The 22,236-nt window shown below is 37.5% G+C and overlaps 1 protein-coding gene across 1 annotated transcript in view; it reads left to right on the top strand.

The window, feature by feature from the left end:
• The window catches only part of NAALADL2 (N-acetylated alpha-linked acidic dipeptidase like 2), a 241,426-nt gene that overhangs the window by 213,994 nt on the left and 5,196 nt on the right, over positions 1-22,236 (top strand). The window contains exons 12-13 of the mRNA XM_029962326.1: positions 1,575-1,668; positions 10,301-10,499. Coding sequence (XP_029818186.1) covers positions 1,575-1,668; positions 10,301-10,499 — 293 coding nt within the window. The remainder of the gene's footprint in view (positions 1-1,574; positions 1,669-10,300; positions 10,500-22,236) is intronic.

A 22,236-nucleotide genomic window follows, 5' to 3' on the forward strand; every position in this document is an offset into this window, starting at 1 on the left:
AAGTTCACTCCTAGTTCTTTGTTATTCCTGATAATGGCCTGACATAACATTATTCCTCCCTGGTTTTTTCTCACTGTGTATATGGTAGGGGTTTTTTTTCTTTATGCCTTTTTCAGTATTGTATTCTCTGAGGGTAAATCTCAATAGCTTCACAGTATGTCTTTGCTTGGATGGAGGCTGCAGTCTGATACACAGCATGTTCCTTCAGTCTCCATACCCGAACTAGTCTGTGGCCAGGTCATTTCTTTAATGCTTTCTGGGAAATATTGTGGGGTTCTATTAATCTTTCTCCAGGAAACTTGTATTTCTGATATTACCCTGCTTTCATCCGCTTTCCTGGGAGATGGTTTTCCTTTTCAATTGCTGTACTATTGTTTTTAATATTACTAAGGCTTGTTACTTTTCCTGCTGCTTTCTATTGTAGAATTAAAATGCTTCTTTTGACACAGAAACTATCATATTGCTTTTGAAGGATAGATATTATTCTTACTCCCCCAACACCTTGGGAAGTATTGTGCCATATGATTCTATTCAGTCCACATTTTTATCAACATGGTCACCATCACCTGCAGCCATCATTCCATTTAAAGCACAGCCTTACGGGTATTTTTTCCCTTTTTGCAATATCAAGATACGAAGAAGATGAATGAAAGTTTCTTGCATGTTTTTGTCAGTGTGTTTTTACAGCTCCCATGAACAGTGATGGACTTGGCAGCCTAGAGACTGAAATCCTCTGTTTAATCACAGGCTGGGTATAGTTCAGCAGAAAGATGTATTTCTATACACAGCCCCTGTAGCATGTCTAAGCCTCAAGCTGGAGAGTCAACCTTCTAATAAGTGGAAAAAAGCTCTCAGGCCAGTCAGTCCCTGGCCTCATCTGTGGAACTGTTGAAAAAGAAGCATTTATACCATTGAGCTTTGTGACAGGTGCTGACATCTAGTCTGGAGTGGACTGAGAGTTCTCTTTCATTCATTTGGGAATGCCTTTCTGTAATTTACTGTAACTCACTACAGTGTAGTGTTCTCTCCAGTTTGGAAGCTGTACATTTGTGTGCATTGAGTTGTCACATAACACTTCAAAAGGCAGTGGGTTTTCAGGTCAGCTTGCATTTAACCCTGGTCTTGATCTCCAAATCCTTAATGCCTGTGATCATTTATTTTATTTTAGTTGTGTAAACTCTGAAAATCCAATAGCTAAAACCAGAGAACTGGTTTTAAACCAGTAAAACAATAAACCTCATTCCTATGTTTAGAGTATTGAGACATTTTATTTGAAAACAAAGGAAAACTAAGGCCCTTCAGAGACTCCTGCAACATCCTGGGTCCACAGAAGACATATTGCACAGAATTCTTGTGTGTGGTCATAAATTGTAATCTCTGAACATTTTGTAATGCTGTGTTAGATGGGAAATGGTCCTGGTCACATTCCTATTCACAAAGATGTGTTAATGGGGATTTATTAATTTTTCTCTAAAAATCCAAGGTAATGCAAGTATGTGCTATGCCAAAAGAAGTGCTGGCTATTAAATATGATAGAAATAATTTGACTTGTTTGGGTTTTTTGTATTTTTCAGCTAACAGGACAAGTGACTTTGAAAATTGCCAATGAACCAGTTTTGCCGTTTAATGCCCTCGACATCGCATTAGAAGTTCAGAACAGTCTCAAAGGTAATTTTCTTTAGAGGAGTATTGCTCTCCATTAATTCAGGAGAAAAAAAGAATCATCTAATCCCTAATATGTATTGTCAATTTTCACTTCAATGATAGCCAGTGATTTTACTAGTTAAACTAGTTAAACATTGCGGGTTTTGTTACTAAATAAATCTATAAAATATTTATATTTCCTCTGATGTTACTTTGTCAATTAAGCAATAATTAGTATTAAAATGTCCTAATTACAGTCAACAATAACAAACTTTGTGACTGAACTTGATTTTAATTCCTTTCAAGGCTTTATTCAGTACAAGCGAGGGCTTCTAATCCCATTATCGTTTGGTTCCTTAATTTTCACAGTCATCTTCCTTACTTGTTTATTCCACTAACTCACCTTGTTGCAGAGCATGCTAACTTCTCTCTTTTTTCAGGTGTGACAAAGCAAGATAATTTACCAATACATGTTGTTGGAACTGTCTAAGCCCTGATACCCTGCAAGCTCCATATTTGACATCAGCATGTTTGGGACAATGGGTTGGGATTAGGGAGATGGACGAGAAAGTTCCTAGTCAGAAAGTAAAGAGGAGTCACTGGTAACTAGGAAATTGTGCAGAGGTAATTCTTGTAGACTCTGAGTTTGGCACTGTTTGCTAGATATAGGATGAATGGCTTGATATGAGACCACTGCATCGAGACTGGGGTGCCATTACAAATATTCCTGTGTTGCCTTCTTGATTAAAGAACAGGCATTCTGCAGTCTCTTTATCCTGTGTCGACAACAGAACCCAATCAAGCCAGTAGCCCTTGACCAGAGCTGTTTAAGGTAACCTGGTTGCAGGGGGCAGTTGTGCATTCCCTTTGCTTATGGGGGCTGCTCTTTGTTTGTTATTTTTCTTTTCCCCTCTCTACAGGTAGTAGAAAAATGTTAATATGTTATAGGGAACTAAACCCATATTATGTTACTGAGATATTCTCTGCTGGTGTCTAGACTACAAAAGAGTAAAATGCTGCCTTCTTATCAATTATGAAAAGAATATTCCTTAGCTCCAGTCCTGAAGTCTAAGGAGGGAGAGAAAGTCTAGTTTTTAATGCTGTCTAGTCTCACTCATCCATATAAACTTTCTCCTTCAGTATCATCTGTCTTCCTCCTTCCATGCAGTCCCTTTTCCCTCGCAGATTCCTCATATTCTAGTGTATTCAAATGAGATCCAACTCTCTTTCCTTTTCTAAATGACTATGCTGGTTGTGGAGAGCACATAAGAAGATTAGTCCTTGAAGAATAATAAATCTTTTGATAATTTAGCTACCAAATTCTAGCACATTCCTTGAATGTGTACAAAATGAGTTATTTTAGAAGCTGGTTTTCTGGTCAGAATTCACTGAACTTAAAGTGTGAAAAGTACATCCCTGACAAGAATCCACATGAAATTTAAAAGACTGCTCCAAAGCATTGTCTTGTTAGGACCTCACAGTGGGAAAATGTGAGATAGGTAAAACCATGTTGTTATTTCCTGGTCTCCAATTATGTCTCTGATACAGATTACCTGTAGTACCCTAAGACCTTTCAAAAATATTTTTATTTATATGTTTATGGAAATCTTAAGTTGGCCTGTTAAATAAAGATGTAAGTTCTACAAAATCACACTCAAACTATACATATACTGTAGCAGAATGTGAGATTGTATCTCAAACATAAAGACTTCTTGCAATCTTGAGGTGCTGCCCCTGCATTTCATTCACTCCCTACACTATAAAGCACCACTTTTCTGTAATACACAGTCATAGAAGTATGATACCTTTTCTTTAATCTTTGCCATCCATCATTGTCAAGACCTAGGAGTCAGTAGGCAAGTATTGGTCTGGAATCAGTGAGCATCTAAAAAGACAAGTAATTTTAGCTCTGTTGAGCCACATAAACATTGGTTTAGTTCAGCTTAAACACAGCGGGGAATGATCATCAAATGAAAAGTGTGGCTCAGCTGGTTTTCCTTCAACTGAACATGAGATGTCTGCTATTGTTCTTCCTTTTTTCTTTATTTTGAGTAACAGGAAATGTTGATTTAAGCTGACATTTTTCCTCTAACTTCAGTTAGATCATTTATCTCTACCACTTCAGGGGAGGGAAGATTATTTCCTAGGCTGTAGGGCCAGGAGGATAAATCTTCTCTCTGCTGTTCACTTTGGAGTTTTGTTTAATGATTTTTCTTATGACTTTCATGTCTTGTCTATCTTCAACTTGTGTCAAATAACAGTTTATTATCATTTTGGAAAACATTAATACAATAGTCTTTTTTCTGGTTACTTGAATGAGTTACTTCAATGTACTTTTTAACATGGCTCATGGGTTTCTTCATTCTTCAGAAGATTTTATGTTGTGTGAAATTTCCAGTTGAAAGTGGCATTGTCTTAGTAAACTGTTTCCTTCCCCAAATCAATGCAAACTGTAAATGTAGAAAAGGTGAAGGTAAATCTGCATGACATAGCTTTGCTCATTAGGCTTAATTTTGTGCCTCTGGGATTTGGTTCAGCCAGTCCCTTAAACACCCATTTTATTGCCCATTGGACTTTCTCACATGCTTAAAGTTAAATCATATGTATAAATACTTGAGTCAGTGTTTTGCAGTCTCCTGGATGCACTCAAAAAAGATTGTGTATACCTTTGTATTTGCTAATAGTGCATTTATTTATGTTTGTAAAGGATTTAACTCTGTAATGTGGTGGATGTATCTCTGTTATATTCTATGGGATATTACTCAGCACTTTACAAACTATTTCTTACATCCAGGATAGTCTGAATAGCAAGTTATGTCATCCACAGCATGTTCACATCTGGCTCATGGCCTGTACCTCAGAAAGATGGGAAAAAGGCTGTTAAGTGACATGTGTTATCTCCATTTGCACACACCAGAACTCTTGGAAACAAGCTACTGCTTTTGGGTTTATCTGAAAGGAAGGGTTGTGACTGGAGAGACATTTCATTTTGTGCATCTGCTGATGGTCTGATGTTTAACAGGAAACCTCATGGTCATAAATGATAGGAGATGGTTTCCAAGACTGAAATCCAGGTCCCCAGGGCTAGTCAGGCTGTTGTCTGTCTGATCACAGATGTGATTTTTTAGACAAATAGGGGACAGCTTCAAATATTCTCATTAACCACACCTTGCAGTTGTGTGGAACTTGTGCCTTCTGTGGGTTTAAAATTAAGACTCACTGCAAGTTGAATCAAGTACAAGATTTGATACTCTCTAAAATTTAGTGTATGTTGCAGGAAGTTTCAGGGATTGATGATGGAGGTGCTCAGGTGTCTCATTAGGATTAAAAACTTTTCTGTACCTTTGCACCTGACTGTCTCAGCAATAAGAAGTTCAATCACACAGTTTATAAAAATAAAGGCAACCAGTTTGATGCTGACCATGTCCCTTGCTTGAGTGTTGTAGAAGCTGATGTCATTTATTATTCCCAGTCACTTGGGCAACCTAGACTCCTGCAGACCTTCCAAAAATTGGTGTCTGTGCTGTAGCCCCGTGGCTGTGCAGCACTAGACAGGCAAGGTAAGATTCCCCAGCTGTGTCTGTCAGCACAGGCTGGTGAAGCTGGTCAGCAAATTGTAGCCATCTCTGATAGGCACTGGCTGAGACAGAGAGAGGCTTGTGGAGACAAATAGTGTGGATGAGATTTTCTGGTTTTCCCTGTATGGGAAGTGCAATAGCTGTGATTTAAAGCTCTTTGGCTGATGCAGTGTCAATTGTGTGTGGCTTTCTATCAATTAGGTCCTTTCTTCTCCCCAGAATGGATGTCGTACAGATGTTAGAGCAGCTGAAGTACTTGGGGTGACAATAGTAGGCAGTGCTAGCAGAAGTTTAAAAATAATCTGGTTTATGATAAGCCATTTCCAGGAAAGTCTGTGTGACTTTCCACAGCCTCGATTCAACCCATACATTTCAAAACATCAGGCTAAACTCTTTGTCCTTAGAAAAATCAATACAAAAACATATCTCTCTAATTTACTTGATGGCTGCATGCTCATTGCCTACAGCTATCTGCTAGTCTTCAGCTTGGCGTCATTTTGTCTGCTTGACTGTATTTCCCTGATCATTTCGGGTGCTTTTCAGAGTTAATTTCTCCACCCGTCTGTCATGTTCAGAAAGTTTCTCTTTTTACTGTTTCCACCCATTATTCTTGACTGCTACAGAGGGGAAAAAAGCAAAACTTGATTATCTGTATGTATGACAGAAATACCTCCTTTGCCATGAGACACTGACATCTTGTCTTCAGTATCCTTTCAAGGTTAGTATATATTAGTATCTTTCATCAGCCTTTAAAAAAAAATCATGGAAAAATGCATTTTCCATGGACAAAACATTTGATACTGAAGAGAAAGGATGAGCAGCTAATCTGTATCTGTAGGCCATGTAAGTTCAGCAACTCTGTACAAAGTCATGGATAGCTTAATAGAATCATGGAATAGTTTGTGTTGGAAAGGACCTTTTAAAGATCATCTAGTCCAACCCCCCTGCAATGAGCAGGGACATCTTGAGTGTTTCCATGGATGGGGAATCCACCACCTCTTCAGGAAACCTGTACTAGTGTTTCACAATCTCATTGAAAAAAATTTCTTCCTTACACCTAGTCTAAATCTAATCTTTATTTTAACACCTTTACCCCTTGTCCTATTACAACAACCCCTACTAAAAAAGTTTGTTCCCATCTTTCTTACAAAGCCCCCTTTAAGTATTGAAAGAGCACAATAAAGTGTCTCTGGAGCCTGCTCTTCCCCAGGCTGCTCCTGTATTGACATGCATGTAGTGATATGTCACAACATGCCTCTTTAGTGGTAGCCTCTTTGAAAAGAGTCTTCTTGTAGCAACACCAGATTAGTTTGCTTGGGCAATAGCAGTCATGGTAGAAAAATTGAAGCTGATGGCAACATATTCTTTGCACTGAGGATGTCTGTGGATTTGTGTTTCTGCCCCTTTAGGGTGCTTCCTACAAAGCTTTCCCATTCAGATTTTCTACTGCCTGGTCTGATCATCCTATTTTTGCACAGCATGAAAAATCTGCCTAGTGAATACAGCAGCACACCATAGCTGATCCTGAATTTGCAAGCTAATCAAAACCTGAAGCAATTTCCCTTCTCTCTTACATGCAAACACATGTTCACATGCATGGTGAGCAAGCATAACTTAAGCATAACTGCTGATTTGTCTGTACTCACTCTCCTGTAGGTACTTGTAGGCAAGTACATTCATAACAGAGGGCACAAGCACAATTTAAAAATGTTAACTCTCTAGCGGTGCTTTTCATAAGAGCAGTCAGTTACATGGGGAAAGGCTGTTGTATTCAATGTCTGTAAAAATAAATATCTGTTTGGTGTAACCTGTTTCTGAGTAGAATCCAGTTACATTTAGCAAGTGTAATGAGATTCAACAATGTAATTCTCTGATCAAGAGTACATATGCTCTTGAGTCACTTTCTTGTACTTGCGATTTTATTTTTATAGCAACTAAACAGCTAGCTTAGATGATTCATCATGAATCATACTGGAGACAAAAGGACAAAGAATACAAAATATAATAACGTGGCATTGTTTTCTCTTGAGTGAAGTGATACTTGTGCTTGATTTTCTCTGTAAAAGCATAACAAGATGTTTAAGCCACCTTTAGTTAATACATCCTTCTCTTGTAGGATCATTTGCCCTTCTAACTCCCAGCTTCTCAACTTGAAACAAGTATAAATCACAGCTTCCCTTGGCAGTGAAGTTCAGTGTATTGTGATGCCCATTCTGTCCTTAGTTTGCTGGGATAACGCTGACCATAGACACTTGCAGGTTTTGTACTGAAGTATTAAAGAGGGACCTGGGCGTGTGTTTTCTGAGAGCTGGTTTAGAGTGTGTGGTAAACAGTGCTTCTTACTTATGAGTGTAAACAAAAATGTAGTTGGTTTAGGTGCCAAATGCTGTGGAGAATGAGTGGGAGCATGTACAGGATTTTTATGTTTGAAAGGGTGGTCTAGTTGGCTTCATTTCCAAATATGGAATGATGGATTTTCCCTTTATCTCACCTTCCCTATTGAAAAGGCAAAGCTGACATTTGCAATTGTTTAAAAATTATAAATGTTTTCTGTTACTTGGAATACAAAGTGCTTTGCTGAAACCAAAGGATTCTTTCTAACAGGGTGAATTTAAGTATTTCCATATGGACAGAAGTCCCGGGGTAAGGTATGCACAGTGCCTACATTACATACCTGGGAATAGCAAGTTCTTCAGCTGCACAGGATGTTTGCCAGAGATTTGAAAATTAAGGATAATGGTATTTTGCAAAATATCGCAAGTGTACCAAGTTTATATACTTGGAGAATATTTTTCTCATGCATCAACCTAACTTGATCAGAATTTAAATTACTCCAGACTCAATCAGAAAGATACCAGTCCCATCCATCAAGGTACCAGAGTGCCTGTTATCCATTCTAATTAGGGAAAGGTGGCTTGGTCAAGTGCCATTAAGAAAAGAACCTTGTCTCAAACCAGGGCAGACATAAACCATCTTCTCTCACTCCTGTTCTCACAGGGAGCTCCTGTTCATTGTTGAAATTTGTCTTGATAGCTCAGAAAATCTGGCAGTTTCTCTCACGCCAGCATCTGTCTCTCCCTGTATTTTGGATCATTTCATGTTTTGCTGGATTGGAATGTGTTAGCTGAATGACAGGAGTACATGGGGATCCATGAACTCCTTTTCATTTACTGGAATTTATCCAGTAGCAAATCTCTTTTTCCATCTGAGAGGGACAGTATATTATATTCAGGCATTTCCTTGATTTCTTCATTATACCTGTTTGCTTTTCCATTCCTATTATGTGCTCACCTTTCAGACTCCATCCATAAATAATTTGAGAAATGGGTTGATGTTTCTCCTGATTTTGACAAAGGTAGAGTTAATTTTCTTCCTAGTAGCTGGTACAGTGCTGTGTTTTGGGTTTAGTATGAGATTAAGGTTGATAACTCATGGATGTTTTAATTGTTCCTTAGCAGTGCTTACCCTGAGGATGTTCCACTTTCCGTGCTCTGCCATTAAGGAGGTTTACAGGAAGCTGGGAGGGAACATGGCCAGGACAGCTGACCCAAACTGTCCAAAGAGATATTCCATACCATAGAACATCATGCCCAATTTCTAAATTGTAGGGAGTTGACCAGGGGGGCTGATTGCTCCTGTGGGCCCTGCTGAACATGCTCAGCAGGTGATGAGCAGTTGTACTGTGCATCACTTACCTGTCTTGAGTTTTATTCCTCTCTCTCTTTCTCCCTTTTCAATGCTGTATTATTATTGTTGTTGTTGTGTTTGGTTGGTTGGTTGTTTTTAAACTGCCCTAATCTCAACCCATGCATTTTACCTTTCTGGTTTTTAAATTATTCTCCCGATTCCATCAGGGAAGCGGGAGGGTGTGAGTAAGCAGCTTCATGGCACTTACTGATTTTAAACCATATCAGTGTTCTCAAATTACTATTTTTGATTTCTTCATGTATCTATTAGACAGGGAAGTTTAACATTCATTTAGCTCGTGTCTTGAACCACTTTCTTGTCTTAATCATCTCAGTCACTAAGATAATGAACTCACTGACATTTTTACATTCAGCTTCTAAAGCTGCATGATTTATGTTGATGAAAATATCATTTGAAAGATTTAAGGATAGTTGCCTTTCTTGTCAATAGGCGAAGTGAATTTTGGCCTTAAGATAATTTCTGCGTCCTGGAAATGTTTATGGTGACTGATATTACTTTTGACTTTATATCAGGTTCAGACTCTGCTTTTTCCCTCCATGTGCTTGTAAAAATGAAAGCAGTTTATGCACACACTGGGAAAGGAGGCCATGCTCTCCACCTGCACTGCAGGTGGGAATAGACTACACATTCACAATGTTCCAGTTCACATTTCACATTCCTCTATCTGGACTATGACCTGGGAAATATTGAGATCAAGGTGTGCTCTGAAGGGCTGCGAGCTTTTATTCTTTTGGTGTCTGTGTAGGATTGCTAACAAAGCAATAGTTAACACTCCATATTTAAAAAGTTTTGAAAATACTGACTGGATTGGAATATACATTTGGATATCAATTAAACTTTGCTCATTGGCATATAATTTAAGTGATTAAGAGGAACAATTTCAATCCCCTCTACAACTGTTGTTAACCTCTAGGATTCTAAAACATTCAATCAAATTCAATTAAACTGCATATTACAATTTTCTATACAGCAGTCATTATGGAATGACTTTCATGGAAGGCTTTCAAACTGTTACAGCAGTAACATCAAATGGCATTGAGTAAATGCTGTCTCGGAAGGAAATGATATAGTTCCTGATTTATAACCGTTACTTCCTGCAGGCCTGTTTTTCCGATGCTAGACTTCAGTCTGTACCCCAAAATCATTCCTCACAGCTTATTAGATCTTAAAACATCAGAGCCCAAATTGATCTTTGAAAAAAGGATCAGAGGTTATACAGAATAATCTATGGCTTTTCTTGATCCATCACAAACCCCTCAAGGGAAAAGAGGCTCAGGTTTTAATTGGACTATTCATTTTGGCTTATAAGCAAGAATAATAAGTGGTGTTCTCTGAATCACTGGCAACTGTCTTGCTCTTGCTCTTCCTAGGTGATGAAGTAGGCGTTCCTCAGTTGCTTGCAGTGGCCTCACGTCTGAGGGACACGGCCGAGCTGTTCCAGTCGGACGAGATGCGCCCGGCCAACGACCCCAAGGAGCGAGCTCCTGTCAGAGTCAGGATGCTCAATGATGTGCTACAAAGCTTGGAGAAAAGCTTCCTGGTTCATCGAGCTCCTCCAGGACTTTACAGGTGGGGTGTCCCATGCGTTCTTTACTTGAGCTAAAATGGTTTTCAGTGTTGCTTGGTTTGCAAAACTGTCATAGTTTAAAAAAAAAACCCAAACCTCAGTGAGTATCCGAGATTAAAGCTATTTTTTCCTATCACATCCTCTCTGCAGAAAACATTAATTCATTACAATACAAGAGGTCATTAGAATGCAGCACTGTAGCATTTCTGTCATGACATCTTTGCTAACAAGATGTACTGTGTGATGGCAGCCCAGGCAGCATGACAGATACGTGTGTTAGACGCTACAGTAAGCTTCCAGAAGAAAATATTTTGAAGTCTAATGCTGCTTGACAAGCTCCACCTATATTTTATTTAAAACTTTTTACAGTTCATTGAAGATCTAGAATTATACAAGATACTCTGTAGCATTATTTAACATATTTAATTATATAGCAGCCTTCTTGGATGCATTTCAACCAGTCAAAGGCAGTACCATGCAGTGAATGAGGAGGCCTTAGTCAGTCGCTATTCATAATGGCTTTTCTGTGGTTGGAGTTAATCTCTGATACAGGTTCAGCTGCACTACCCAGGTTGATTTTAAGATATCATAGTCATTCCATCTTTTACTGTCTAAGAAGAAAGACATCAGTTCTGTATCTCTCACCATCGATTCCTCTACAAAGAAAAAAAAAAAAAAAAGAACTTACAGTGATCAGTAGCTTAAAAAAAGTTGAAAAACAAGAATTGACCAAGCATGCCCTGAGCAATGCCTGGTACTCTGGCTCCTCAGGAACAGACATGATGTGTGTCCGTGTGCTTCAGTACAAACTGTCTGAGCGCTGCAGCCCATCAGTGTGGAGTTTCATGGCTTGACCCCAAGGGCATGTTCTGAGTGCCCTGGGCTACACAGGAGGCAGTGTGGGCTGTCTGACTTCACCAGGCCTGCTGGGATCATTTTGAAGGACTCTGCAGCTGAAGATACCCAAAGGCTCATCCACGCTGCTCGTTAGGGGGCATTCCCAGGTAAAACTGTCCCTAAAGCCATATTCAGGTTTTACTTTAGGGAAAACTGGTTTGCGTGCTCAAAAAATAGAGCTTGGAAGGCAACACAGATATACAGGAGACAGACCAGAGTCAGGACATAAAAGTGAATGAGGTATCTGTGTTATTTTGGCATATAAATGCACTTGCAACCAGAACTAACTGAAGTAACAGAACAGTTCTTTGTTTCAGTTGATGGGAAAAATTATCAAAAATCTCAGTGCAAGTGATGTGTCAAGTAGACATAAAACAGACACAGGGTAGAAGTAGACTTGGGAAGGAAAGCAAAAAGTACAGCAACAGGAGGAAGAGATTCTTCCAAGCATTAGGAATGGCATAAAACAAGCGCAGTCATCTTTTAACAGAAGCAAAGGGAAAAAATAAGAAAGGTAGTTGTGGGGAACTCAGCAATGTCAGTGAATTAAAAAAAAAACCTACAGCTATAATAAAGAAAATATAGTAATTACATTTGGGGAGGGGCTAATTTACTTCCTTCCTGCTGTGACTGGATTTATAACATAAAGAAATAAAACTAAATGTCATTAAATAAAGTCTCATATTCCAGCTTTAGCACTGCTGTCTGTCTTGTCTGAACTGGTATGGTGTTGCAAAGGAGCCATAAAACTGCTTACTGTAATGTAATGTGTCTGTGTTGCATTGCAAGGGCACATAGTTGGATCTGGCCCAGTTCTTTACTTGTAAAAATAAATGATGCCAAAACTTAGGATTCCAATAAGAGGGGTTTTGAGGTCTTCTAATATTTCAATTCTTGCACTGTTTGCAGTATTAGGTTTGTTATTTATCAAAATGTAGTTGCTAGATATGCAGGTATAATGTGACTTAAATTTATCACCTGCTCTTCCCAGTACTTCGGTGCAGAGCAGAAATACTTTCCCAGTTGGCAGTGTGGAAGTGAAAATTTTGTATTTGTTCCCCTCCTGATTTAATTACATTTGATGCAAGATTTAACAGTAGACAATAAGGTTGCTTCAAAGTTTGGGAGAAAACATTGACTTTGACCTGACTCTGAATAATTTTACCAAATATTATCTGGAATATATAACAGTAAAGGACACCTTGTATATCATCATTTAGATACTCATTTAAAAAGAGTACACTCTTTATACTGTGCCAAGGTGTGTAATTGTTACCTTTAATGGAAAATCTACACAGATAAAAAAGTCAAGGACAATGTTAGGTTTCTGATTTCCTTTCTTACCATTAAAAATCTGCAGTACGTTTTCTTAATTAAAGGGGGAAAAAAAATCTAAACATATGTCTTTATTTGGATTATCTTTCACTTTTTAGGGACCAAAGGTCTTTCTATTAATTGATGGAGTTTTATGAATATATTTTGTGTTCTGAAGCTATAATTGTATTGCAGGAACATCAGAAGTACTTGAAAAACCTGATATACTTTTTTTTCTTTTGCTTGTATTACTTTAAGCTTATTCTTTTTGTAATTTGGTAAAGAAAACAAACAAAAAAATGAGTCTCACAGCCAGGACCTTGTATGCCATGTTTCATCCCAGTCAGAAGATTGATAGGCAAGTTATAAACCCCTGAAATAGTAGTTTATAATGGAAATGCTGGCAGCCCTTTAACTATAGCAGCACAAGCAGTACAGCAATAAATACTGTGCTTCATCTGTAAACAGAAATTTAGGATGCAGTTTGCAGCCTTGACCTTCAGGCTCCAACTGTGTTTAGATCATTAAGATTCCATAAATACTGTAATTTACAGCCTTCTGAAGGAAGAATTTGTGTGCACAGTAAAGGACGTATTCTTCACGAAAAAATGATTGCTTCCTGTATACCCATTTGGACTCATATTCTCAACCTCAATCAAAGTACTTGACAAATTTGCTGAAGTTTTAGGCATCATTTTTAGGCTTGTGTTCGTCCTAATTCACAGCTCTCTGGATCTATACTGTGTTTTCTGTCCTAGAAATTGAATTAAAAAGAAAGGTAGATTTTTTTCTTTATTGCAGGAGATAGGTTGCAATGTTACTTGTGCTTCTCCACTACAAGGGAACTGATATATCTTTTCTGTATCTTTTTTTTTTTTGTATGGTTTGCACACACGTTACCATAGCTATAGTCTCTTACTGTATATATGTACTTAAAAAAATAAATGTCTCATTCCAGTCAATGTCATAGGGCAGTATATGGGCATAATTTCTGCATTATTCATCTATAACGAGCAGTAAAATTAATCAAATTACTTTTTTTTATAATTAGATCAGGATGTCTGACTAAACTGAATCATGATTGACACTGGCAGGTTGTTCAATACAGTGTCAGTAAACACAGTCGTTTTGATGCTTATCCTTCTTACCTGAACTTCATGACATTGGACTGAAAATTCGACAGTAGCACACTTTCCCCATGATACTCTATTTCCAACTGAGCTGGAAATATACAAGTACAGCTTTCATCAGGGTATTTTAGTCTTATCCAGAAATTTAGGCGGAATGAAAAATAGTGGGTTGAAAAATATTATCCTGCTCTGGGAAAGTTACCCTGGGACTTGATTTGGGGTTAGGACAAAATCGCTGAGTTTTATTGTACCTGAAGAGCTTCTTTGATTCCCAGTGATAGCCCTGGGTAGATGTTCTATTTCCAAAATAAGTGTGTAGTAACAGAATAGGATAGCTATTGATGTTCTTCATTTATCTGTCTTTGTTTCTCATAACATAGCCATAATATTGATAATTTTGTGGGTTTATAATTTTTCATTATTTTAATGGAAAAAAATCACTAGAAATTGATTTATTTAGTCTCTTACCTCTAGCCATTTCTTGCTTTCCCCTCTTGCAATATATACTAATGTGAAACATTTCTGTATATTTTCTGATTATCATATTTTGCTACTAGTAGTAATAACCACAGATTACACAGCAGTGGCATATAAAACGTTTAGGCACTGTACACAGACAGGGGAAAAAATATCTCAAGCATTTTGTCTGCTCAGTGAGGTGGTCAGCCTCAACAGAGACAAAAAAAGATTCCATAAATACTGATCATGTCTACTGTCATGCTTCTGCATACTTTTCCCTCTACAAAAATGCCTACCAAAACCCTGACACCAGCAATATCATGGACAGCAAGACATCATGTATCTTCCTGGTGTTTATAAATGCTGAGTTCAAATCTTATGTTTACCTAGACTGAGTAAGAGTGTTCCCCCTGTTCCTTGTATATTTTATTGTATTTCTTCCATTTGCTGATCCCTACAGCTTCTGACAACCTGTCAGCCTAATGTACCTGTCAAGTCTGTGTGTGCATTCCTTAGGTACTTACATGGAGAGCTTCTTGTCTCTGTGTTGAAATACATAGCACTTCAATGAATAATAATATTGCAGAGAAATGAGATAATGAAGAAAACTTCATGAAGTATCAGGCACGGGACACTCAGTAAGACAGATGTCCTGTCTTACTGAAGGTGTTCTGTTTCTTCAGGTCCATGTCCAATTTTCGTAGCAGTAAGTATGCAGGATTCCCTAGAATACCCTGGGATGCTCCCACCAAACTTTCCAAATCTAAAAGAGTCACTAAAATCAGGGTTTGTGTCCTTTGTCTTTAAAATCAAAGCCAAAAATAGGTGCACAAGGGCTCAGGTTGTCATTTCTGCTCCAGTTAGGTGGGTTTTAGTCCTAAAGGAGCATTGCCTAAGGATCAGCTATGTCCTCACTGACAGTTCTTTTAACAATTTTATAAAAGAATCAAAGTCAGCTTATGTAAAATCTACCTTTTAATAGTTTTATCTTAGTGTGCCAAGTTTATCCTGTCCATTAAGACTCTGTGCATCTGCCACCACTATTTATGGAATTGTTGCAAGGGTGATTGTGCTTTGTCTAATAGATGTAATTGAGTGAATTGAGTAATAAGTAGGTGAAAAGTAAGGATTTGGAAAGCAAGCTGTTTTCAACAAAGACCTCCAGCAGTTTTTATTGCTCATTTGTACTAATTTGACTTCTTCCTTTTACTTCTTTTTATCAGGGATACCCAAGTGTGACATTAACACTTCACTGGGCTAAAAAATTATAACAAATCAGTTTTAATGCAAAATACTGGCAATAAGCAAAGATAGATTATGCACCCTGAATAAAATGAAAGAACAATCAAAAGATATTTTTAGTGCTCTACAAAAAGGTAATTTGCTGCTAATCTCATGCCACTCAAGTGTGTGTTGTTCACCAGAACAAATGTTTTCCTTTCAGATTGAGATTTGTTATATACATTTCTGACATATGTAGATTCTGCTGGGTTTATTTCTGCTTTGCTGGTAAACTGCAGCAAATTCTCAGGTTTCAAAGTACACATGCCCTAAGAGTCTAGTTTCTACAGATACATTTAGTAGGAAATTAAAGACCTTATTAAATCTCCATGTGTAAACAAACTGCTCACTGGATTTACAGAGGACAAGCATTAAAGATGCAAATATCCTGCTAATCTTGAAGAGTAACATGGGTAAACATGTAGTGCAATGTCATCTGAAAAATAAAACAAACCCCTAGCCCAGAGTTTCTGCAGAAGAAAATAATTCTCTCTCATTGTATAAACTCTGGAATTTGTTTTTTCATTTTGAATTCTTCATTTATGGCTTCAAGTAGAAAATATCCCTGTCTCCTTTGTTGTAACATTTGAGACATTTTTGACTGACCTGAACCAAACACATGGAGTATTTTTATTGTTCTGCATTGTATTATGTGGAGCAGAGAGTGATTTGATACAGTGTTGATGATTCTTAGTGTGGAAAATACTGAAATAATTCATGTTGTGCTGGCAGTAGTAGGTAATGTTCTGTCTCATATTATCTGCCATGTGCAATTCGTAAATACAATGCTAGAATTATGTTGGGGTAGAAGGAAAGAATTGTAGAATAGTGTACCTCAGATTTTGCTATTCAGTCAGAGTAAATGAATTTTCGTCTTACTGCATAGCAGTGATTTTCCATCTGACTTTTGACCCCCATACCTTGCATCTTTCAAAATTTGCAACTCTTTTTCTTCTATAATTTTTCACATTTTGTAAATTGAGTTATGAATAATGGCATTACTTGTTTCCCTTTCTAATCCTTCACTGGTGCTTTTCAGTTTTGCAGTTCTTCAGTTTCCTTCTTTCTCTCTGATATGCCTTTGTCCAAATGTATTTTTTTACACCCAAAGTGCCCTCCCATTTTCTTCAACCTTATTCCTTTGAACTCTTCAATGTTTGAGCACTCTGGCTGTGGTTTATGCAAGTGTAAGTCAGACATGACAACCTCAAAGAAGCAACACAGTTTCAGCAAGACTTGCTGCATTGTAGCTCACTTAATGACATACTAATGGCAAGAAAATCACAAGAAATATTCCCGGTATAGTGTTATATTTTCTCCAAGAATGAGGAAAGGCAAAAAGAAGTTTCATGAGGTAGGAGAACAGTGGCAGCTCTGTACAGTCAGGAGATGTAAAATGCAGTGCAGAGCTTGGTAAATCTGAAATTAATACTTGCATAGAAGATGATTTTTTTTCCCAGTGTTTGGTAGCAGACATCGAATGGAAGGATTAGGTTCTCGGTTTACATGCTTCTGTAAACAGAGGTTGTGTGTCTGGTGACTAGGGTTTATAAAAGTGGGAACAATCGTGAGTTGGTATGCATAGTGTTTACCACTAGTGTAAAATTGAGTAGACTGAGTCATCTCTGCAGGTCACCCCTGATTAGAAAAGCATGCATAAGAATATAATTACAATTCTTAAATACCAGGTTATTATTTCCAATCCTAGTCCCAGAGACAAACCAATTAGTTAGTAGCATGACAAGCAATGATGTGTATTTCACTAGGTTGCTACAAGCTAAGAAATATCTGAATCCTGAACAGATCCTGAACGTTGCATTCTAATAGCACTTATTTAGCTATGATTTTCTTTAAAAAAAAATGCAACAATGTGTTTGGCACATGTAATTTCATTTTAAAATCATAATTTGAGTCAAATTAATACATCCAAGTCACTAGCAGAATCTGGAGTAACACCCTTGATAAAAGGTGGACTAAAAGTATTTTATTCACTATATTCATTTTAAACATTGCCCTGACTGCTTTGTGAGAGTATAACATGGGTGGAAGGACAGAGGAACTCCCTCCTCTCTTGAGCAGCTCCCAGAAGCCAGGCCTGATTAAGATCACTTTGAGTTCACTCACATGGTGCAGACACTCAAAATGGGATTTGAGGGAGTGGGAATAAGATTCTGTCATGAATCTGCACATTCAGTGGATCGTAATGTACTGCTGGGGTTAAACTCTGAGTAGCACAAGAGGCTTTCCCCGGGATACCTTTTCCTATCAGTGCAGCTCGCCAGAACAGACATAGTTAGGAAAGTTTAAGAGCTGATTAATTTGTGATGGACCCATCGGTACAAATTTGAGCAGCATGAGCATTCTCTGTGGACTGGACAACTTCGGGAAGAGTTCTGACCTGGTCCTCCCAGCCCCTGTGGGAGGAATGAGCAGTGCTGTGGTTATTCATTCTCTGGACCAGTCAGGTACAATTTCATCCTCTGGGAGAGTGGATCTGTAACATTCATCTGTGTGTGGAGCAGCACATTTATCCCAGCACACATCAATAGTAATTACTGGTTGATAATGCTCTTACAAATTCCTGCTACGGTTATTATTTTTCTCATGACTGATAATCATGCTGAATTATGACCTTTCCTAATACTGAGGAGGTGCAATAAAGTGAATGAAACTCATACTCAAAACACCCGATCTATATGAGTGGCAATTGAAATGTTTTTTCCTTTGGAATCACCAATACGTGTAATAGCCATGAATTAATGACTGTATTTGTTGTCTTGTAAATTTTTACTATTTAAAGAGCATTTGCTGCATAAATACTACTGAATTAGCCATCTGCAGACATGTAATTATGGCAGACTTTAAAGCTTATTTAAACAGGGAATATGGAAATCTTTTCATTACACCTGCAAAAGCAGAAAACCACTGTAATCAGGGATTATGCCATGGCTGGAAACCAGATTTCTCATTTCCCTGATATGAAGGGCAAACCTGCGTTTACATACCTTAATTTATTTTTCTCTTCTATACTTCTCATTAATTTTTTTCATCCTTTTAATTAGACTGATTTGTATACTTAAAGACTTCTCTCTGTACATCACACCCATTATGTTTGTGATCCAGTAAATATTATTGTGCATATATTGTAATTTATTACAGCATTGGTTGTCTCAAAGACAAGCCTTTATCCAAGAACTACAATTCCTCATGCTTCCCAAGAACGTGCATGGTCTTGGCCTTGCAAAAAACCTGATTTTTTTTCTGTAAAATGACATTTATTTTAATATATGGCCCATTTCACAGCCGTTGTTCTGATAACTGTAAAAAACCCTCTCCCAGCTGTTCCATGAGCTCAGTCCAGAGCTCTCATGCCAACAACTAGCAAGCAGGATACAGTTTCCACTCAACTGTCCCTTGCTGGCAGATCTTTCTTGGGTCTGTGCTTATGGTGCTAAATAGGGCAAGAATATTTAGTTACAGAGAAAAAATCTACTGCAATCTCAGAAAGCTATACAAAGTATTAGATTTTGGATTTATTAAATACGACAAAAACTTAGTATTTTATATATTTTTCTTATGAACAGTGGGGTCGGTAACATTTTTTGGATCCAGGAAATATATGATTTTGGTCATGACAGATGAGAACCACTTATGTATGTGTGCAGTATTAGCCAGGAACACATCTCGAATATACTACAAATATAAAGGAGATTGATTGGGAAAATAGTTAATACACAAAATTCTTCCACTAATATATTACCTAGGCAATAGGGCTTAGAAATTTGGTGATGAGATCATTAACAGGAAAATTACCTCAGCTGGGATTAAAAAGAAGTGTTAATTTTGTGTGTATGCATGCCATTAAAGGTAATAAAGATACAACTTTAGGCATTTCTTTAAAGAATGTATTATGACATAATTAATCTTTTATCTATAGTTAACTCTTATGATAATGACCCATCTGATTTTAGCTATGATGGTAATGATCTCACATCACGTGGTATAGAGTTACTTAAGATGATAAACTTAGGATCAGAACTGAAGATCAAGGTCAAGCCTATTTACTGCATTGGGCACTGGACCCAGAGTGCTGCTTCCTTTAAAAATGGTTTTCCTCCTTAGGAATCAGATGTTAAACATGATTTCTAAATAAAAAGCCCTATGAAGCCATCAGAACATCAGCTGTGAGCCATTTGGAAATAATATTATTAATTCACTTCCCTCAAGTCCTTCAAAATAGTAGCACATCTGCTTTGAATTCAAGTATTTCAGACTGAGACATCCTTAAATGACAAATAGTTTCCTCCAAATTATTCACATAAGCATATGTTTCTTTCACTTCAAAAGCAAGTGTAGCATAAATCATTCAAAGAACAACATGCCTACGTTTGTTACTAGCAGCTACATTATTTGAAAGTTAACAAAGTGTATTTCATACCAGTTGCTGCCAGGAAAATACAATTTTAAAATACTGTTATATCAATTTTGTTCAATGTATCATCATTCTTTCAAGTGTACATGCAAGTCCTTGTTCTAAGAAATCACAAAAAGTATTCGTGGATTTTCAAGGAATTTTTACATTTTTGTGGAGTATTCATCATTCATCAGCTCCATAGAGGGTTTGAAAGCTCTATGGCAAAGAGTCTGATGGGGGTTTTGTGGCTTCTTCAGGAATTTCTAGATAAAGTCACTTAATTAATTTCTGTAAAACTCTAGGGAAAATAATGCTTAATTAGAGGACTGCTCTTTAGCAGTGATAAATAGTGACTTGCAACTTCTGAAGAACAGATGCATCCTATTTTTTTCTCTTTTGTTCCACTTCTATGCAGTCATTCTGTACTGTTGAAGCTGCAGAATGGATTCTTCTTACTTACTGGTCTTGTTTACTCCAAAGCAAAGGATAAATCAGGCTCCTAAACTCAGCAGATTTTCACCATGAGAAAAACTGTGAGTGCATGATAATGTTGATGTTCAGCGCTGGCAAATAGATATTTTATTGCAGCCTGATTTCACTCCAACTCAGTCTTTAAACTAGTCAGACTTGTTAGCTCCATTAGTCTTATTTGAGGCTGTTCCAGAACATCAGGCCTCTTATGATTAGCTACTGGCATAAAATTTCTAGCTTTATATATTATCCTAAACACTGTTTTCTATCATAAGTCACAAATATGAAGAAATTATTGTTTATGTAATGCAAGTGAAAAAATTTCACCACAGGTTGTCATGGATTCAGTCATAGACTCATTTTTTTCCCAAGCTGTCGCAGAACACTGTCAGCATTATCAGAAAATCAAGATTAGCATTGTTAGCTTTATTTTATGTCAGTTTTTTCTGTTGACAGAAATTATTTAACTATCAAAAGAATTGTTTCCTTACATGTTTCAGAACAGAAGTGAAAGTGAATGTTTTCTCTGAATGTTGAATTTTGGTCATAACAATATCCTCAAGCAACCTTTACTTGGCTTGATTTCTTTAATAGATCTTTCTCTTTAGGATTCTGAATGCTCCTTCATGCAAATTGAAATCTGGTAGATGAATTTGTAACGATCCCCAAGACAGTTTTAAGGGCGGGAATGTGTGTAGGTGAGGGTAGGATGGGGGTTTATACAGTCAGGTCTTTAGTTGAAGACTGTCTTCAAGTTGATAAGGGCTGCTCCCTACCTTTAAAAAGTACTGTAACAAAAGAGAACTGTAGGGAAATAAAAGATAATGTATCTTGTAACCCGCTGTCCTTCCAGTTCGGCTTCTCCTTTTCCCTTTGTTTATTTGGCAGGCAGTCAAGCCAAGCCAAGCATCAAGACACTTCACAGGGCTGCCAAAATCGGGATTTATTGTTTTAATGAGGCCTGTTCTAAACTGACCTCTCAGAAATGTATTCAAACCTGGAATAATTATCTCCTTGTAGTCCCATTTCCCAACAGGATTCTGTTCATGCAGACTTACCATAACCTCTGTTTGCCATAAGTGATTCAATTAAAGGTGTCCTAATGCCTGTCTCTTATGCAAGATAAATTTCTATCTAGCAGGGAATGAATTTGTCTGGTTTGCCACTGTCACATAACAATGCCTTTGAAATGCCTTTCAGTTGGTTACACCTTATTTAGGTTTGATATCTAGATTACCTTTAGCTTATCAACTGCTGATAACATGCAAATACATACCTTTCAGGCAGACACTCACCTCTGAGTGTACATGATTTTAATACATCACTTTCTGGGATATATATTGGTAGAACAGTTTGCAGCCTGTAGATGAGGATACTAAGGGAAGGCAGTTAATGGTTCTTTAAAAAGGACAGGATGCGTAGCAAACAAAAGTTTGGAACAGCATATTAAAAATAAAGGATCCTTAGATATGATGTGCTGAGTTTTTGGGGACTTAAGACAGTGAAGGATAGGGACATTTGCAGATCTAAGGACACGTAGTGACAGTTTACCAGGGAGTATATTTTCTCCTGGTCTTATTTGACCAGCAGCTCTAATTTTATAATTATAAACCTTCTACCACAATAGTGCTGCGAAATAAAACAGGTAAGATAATATTACTGCATGTGGGTGTCAAAAAGTTTAAAAAATAAGAAGAGAGAAAAGAAGAAGAACTGTTGGAGATGGAAAGGATAAGGAACCCAGAGGAAGAAGGTGCAAACAAGTGTAAATAA

This window comes from Manacus vitellinus, unplaced genomic scaffold (genome assembly GCF_001715985.3).
Source record: "Manacus vitellinus isolate BGI_N305 unplaced genomic scaffold, ASM171598v3 scaffold_45_pilon, whole genome shotgun sequence".
Lineage (NCBI taxonomy): Eukaryota > Metazoa > Chordata > Aves > Passeriformes > Pipridae > Manacus > Manacus vitellinus.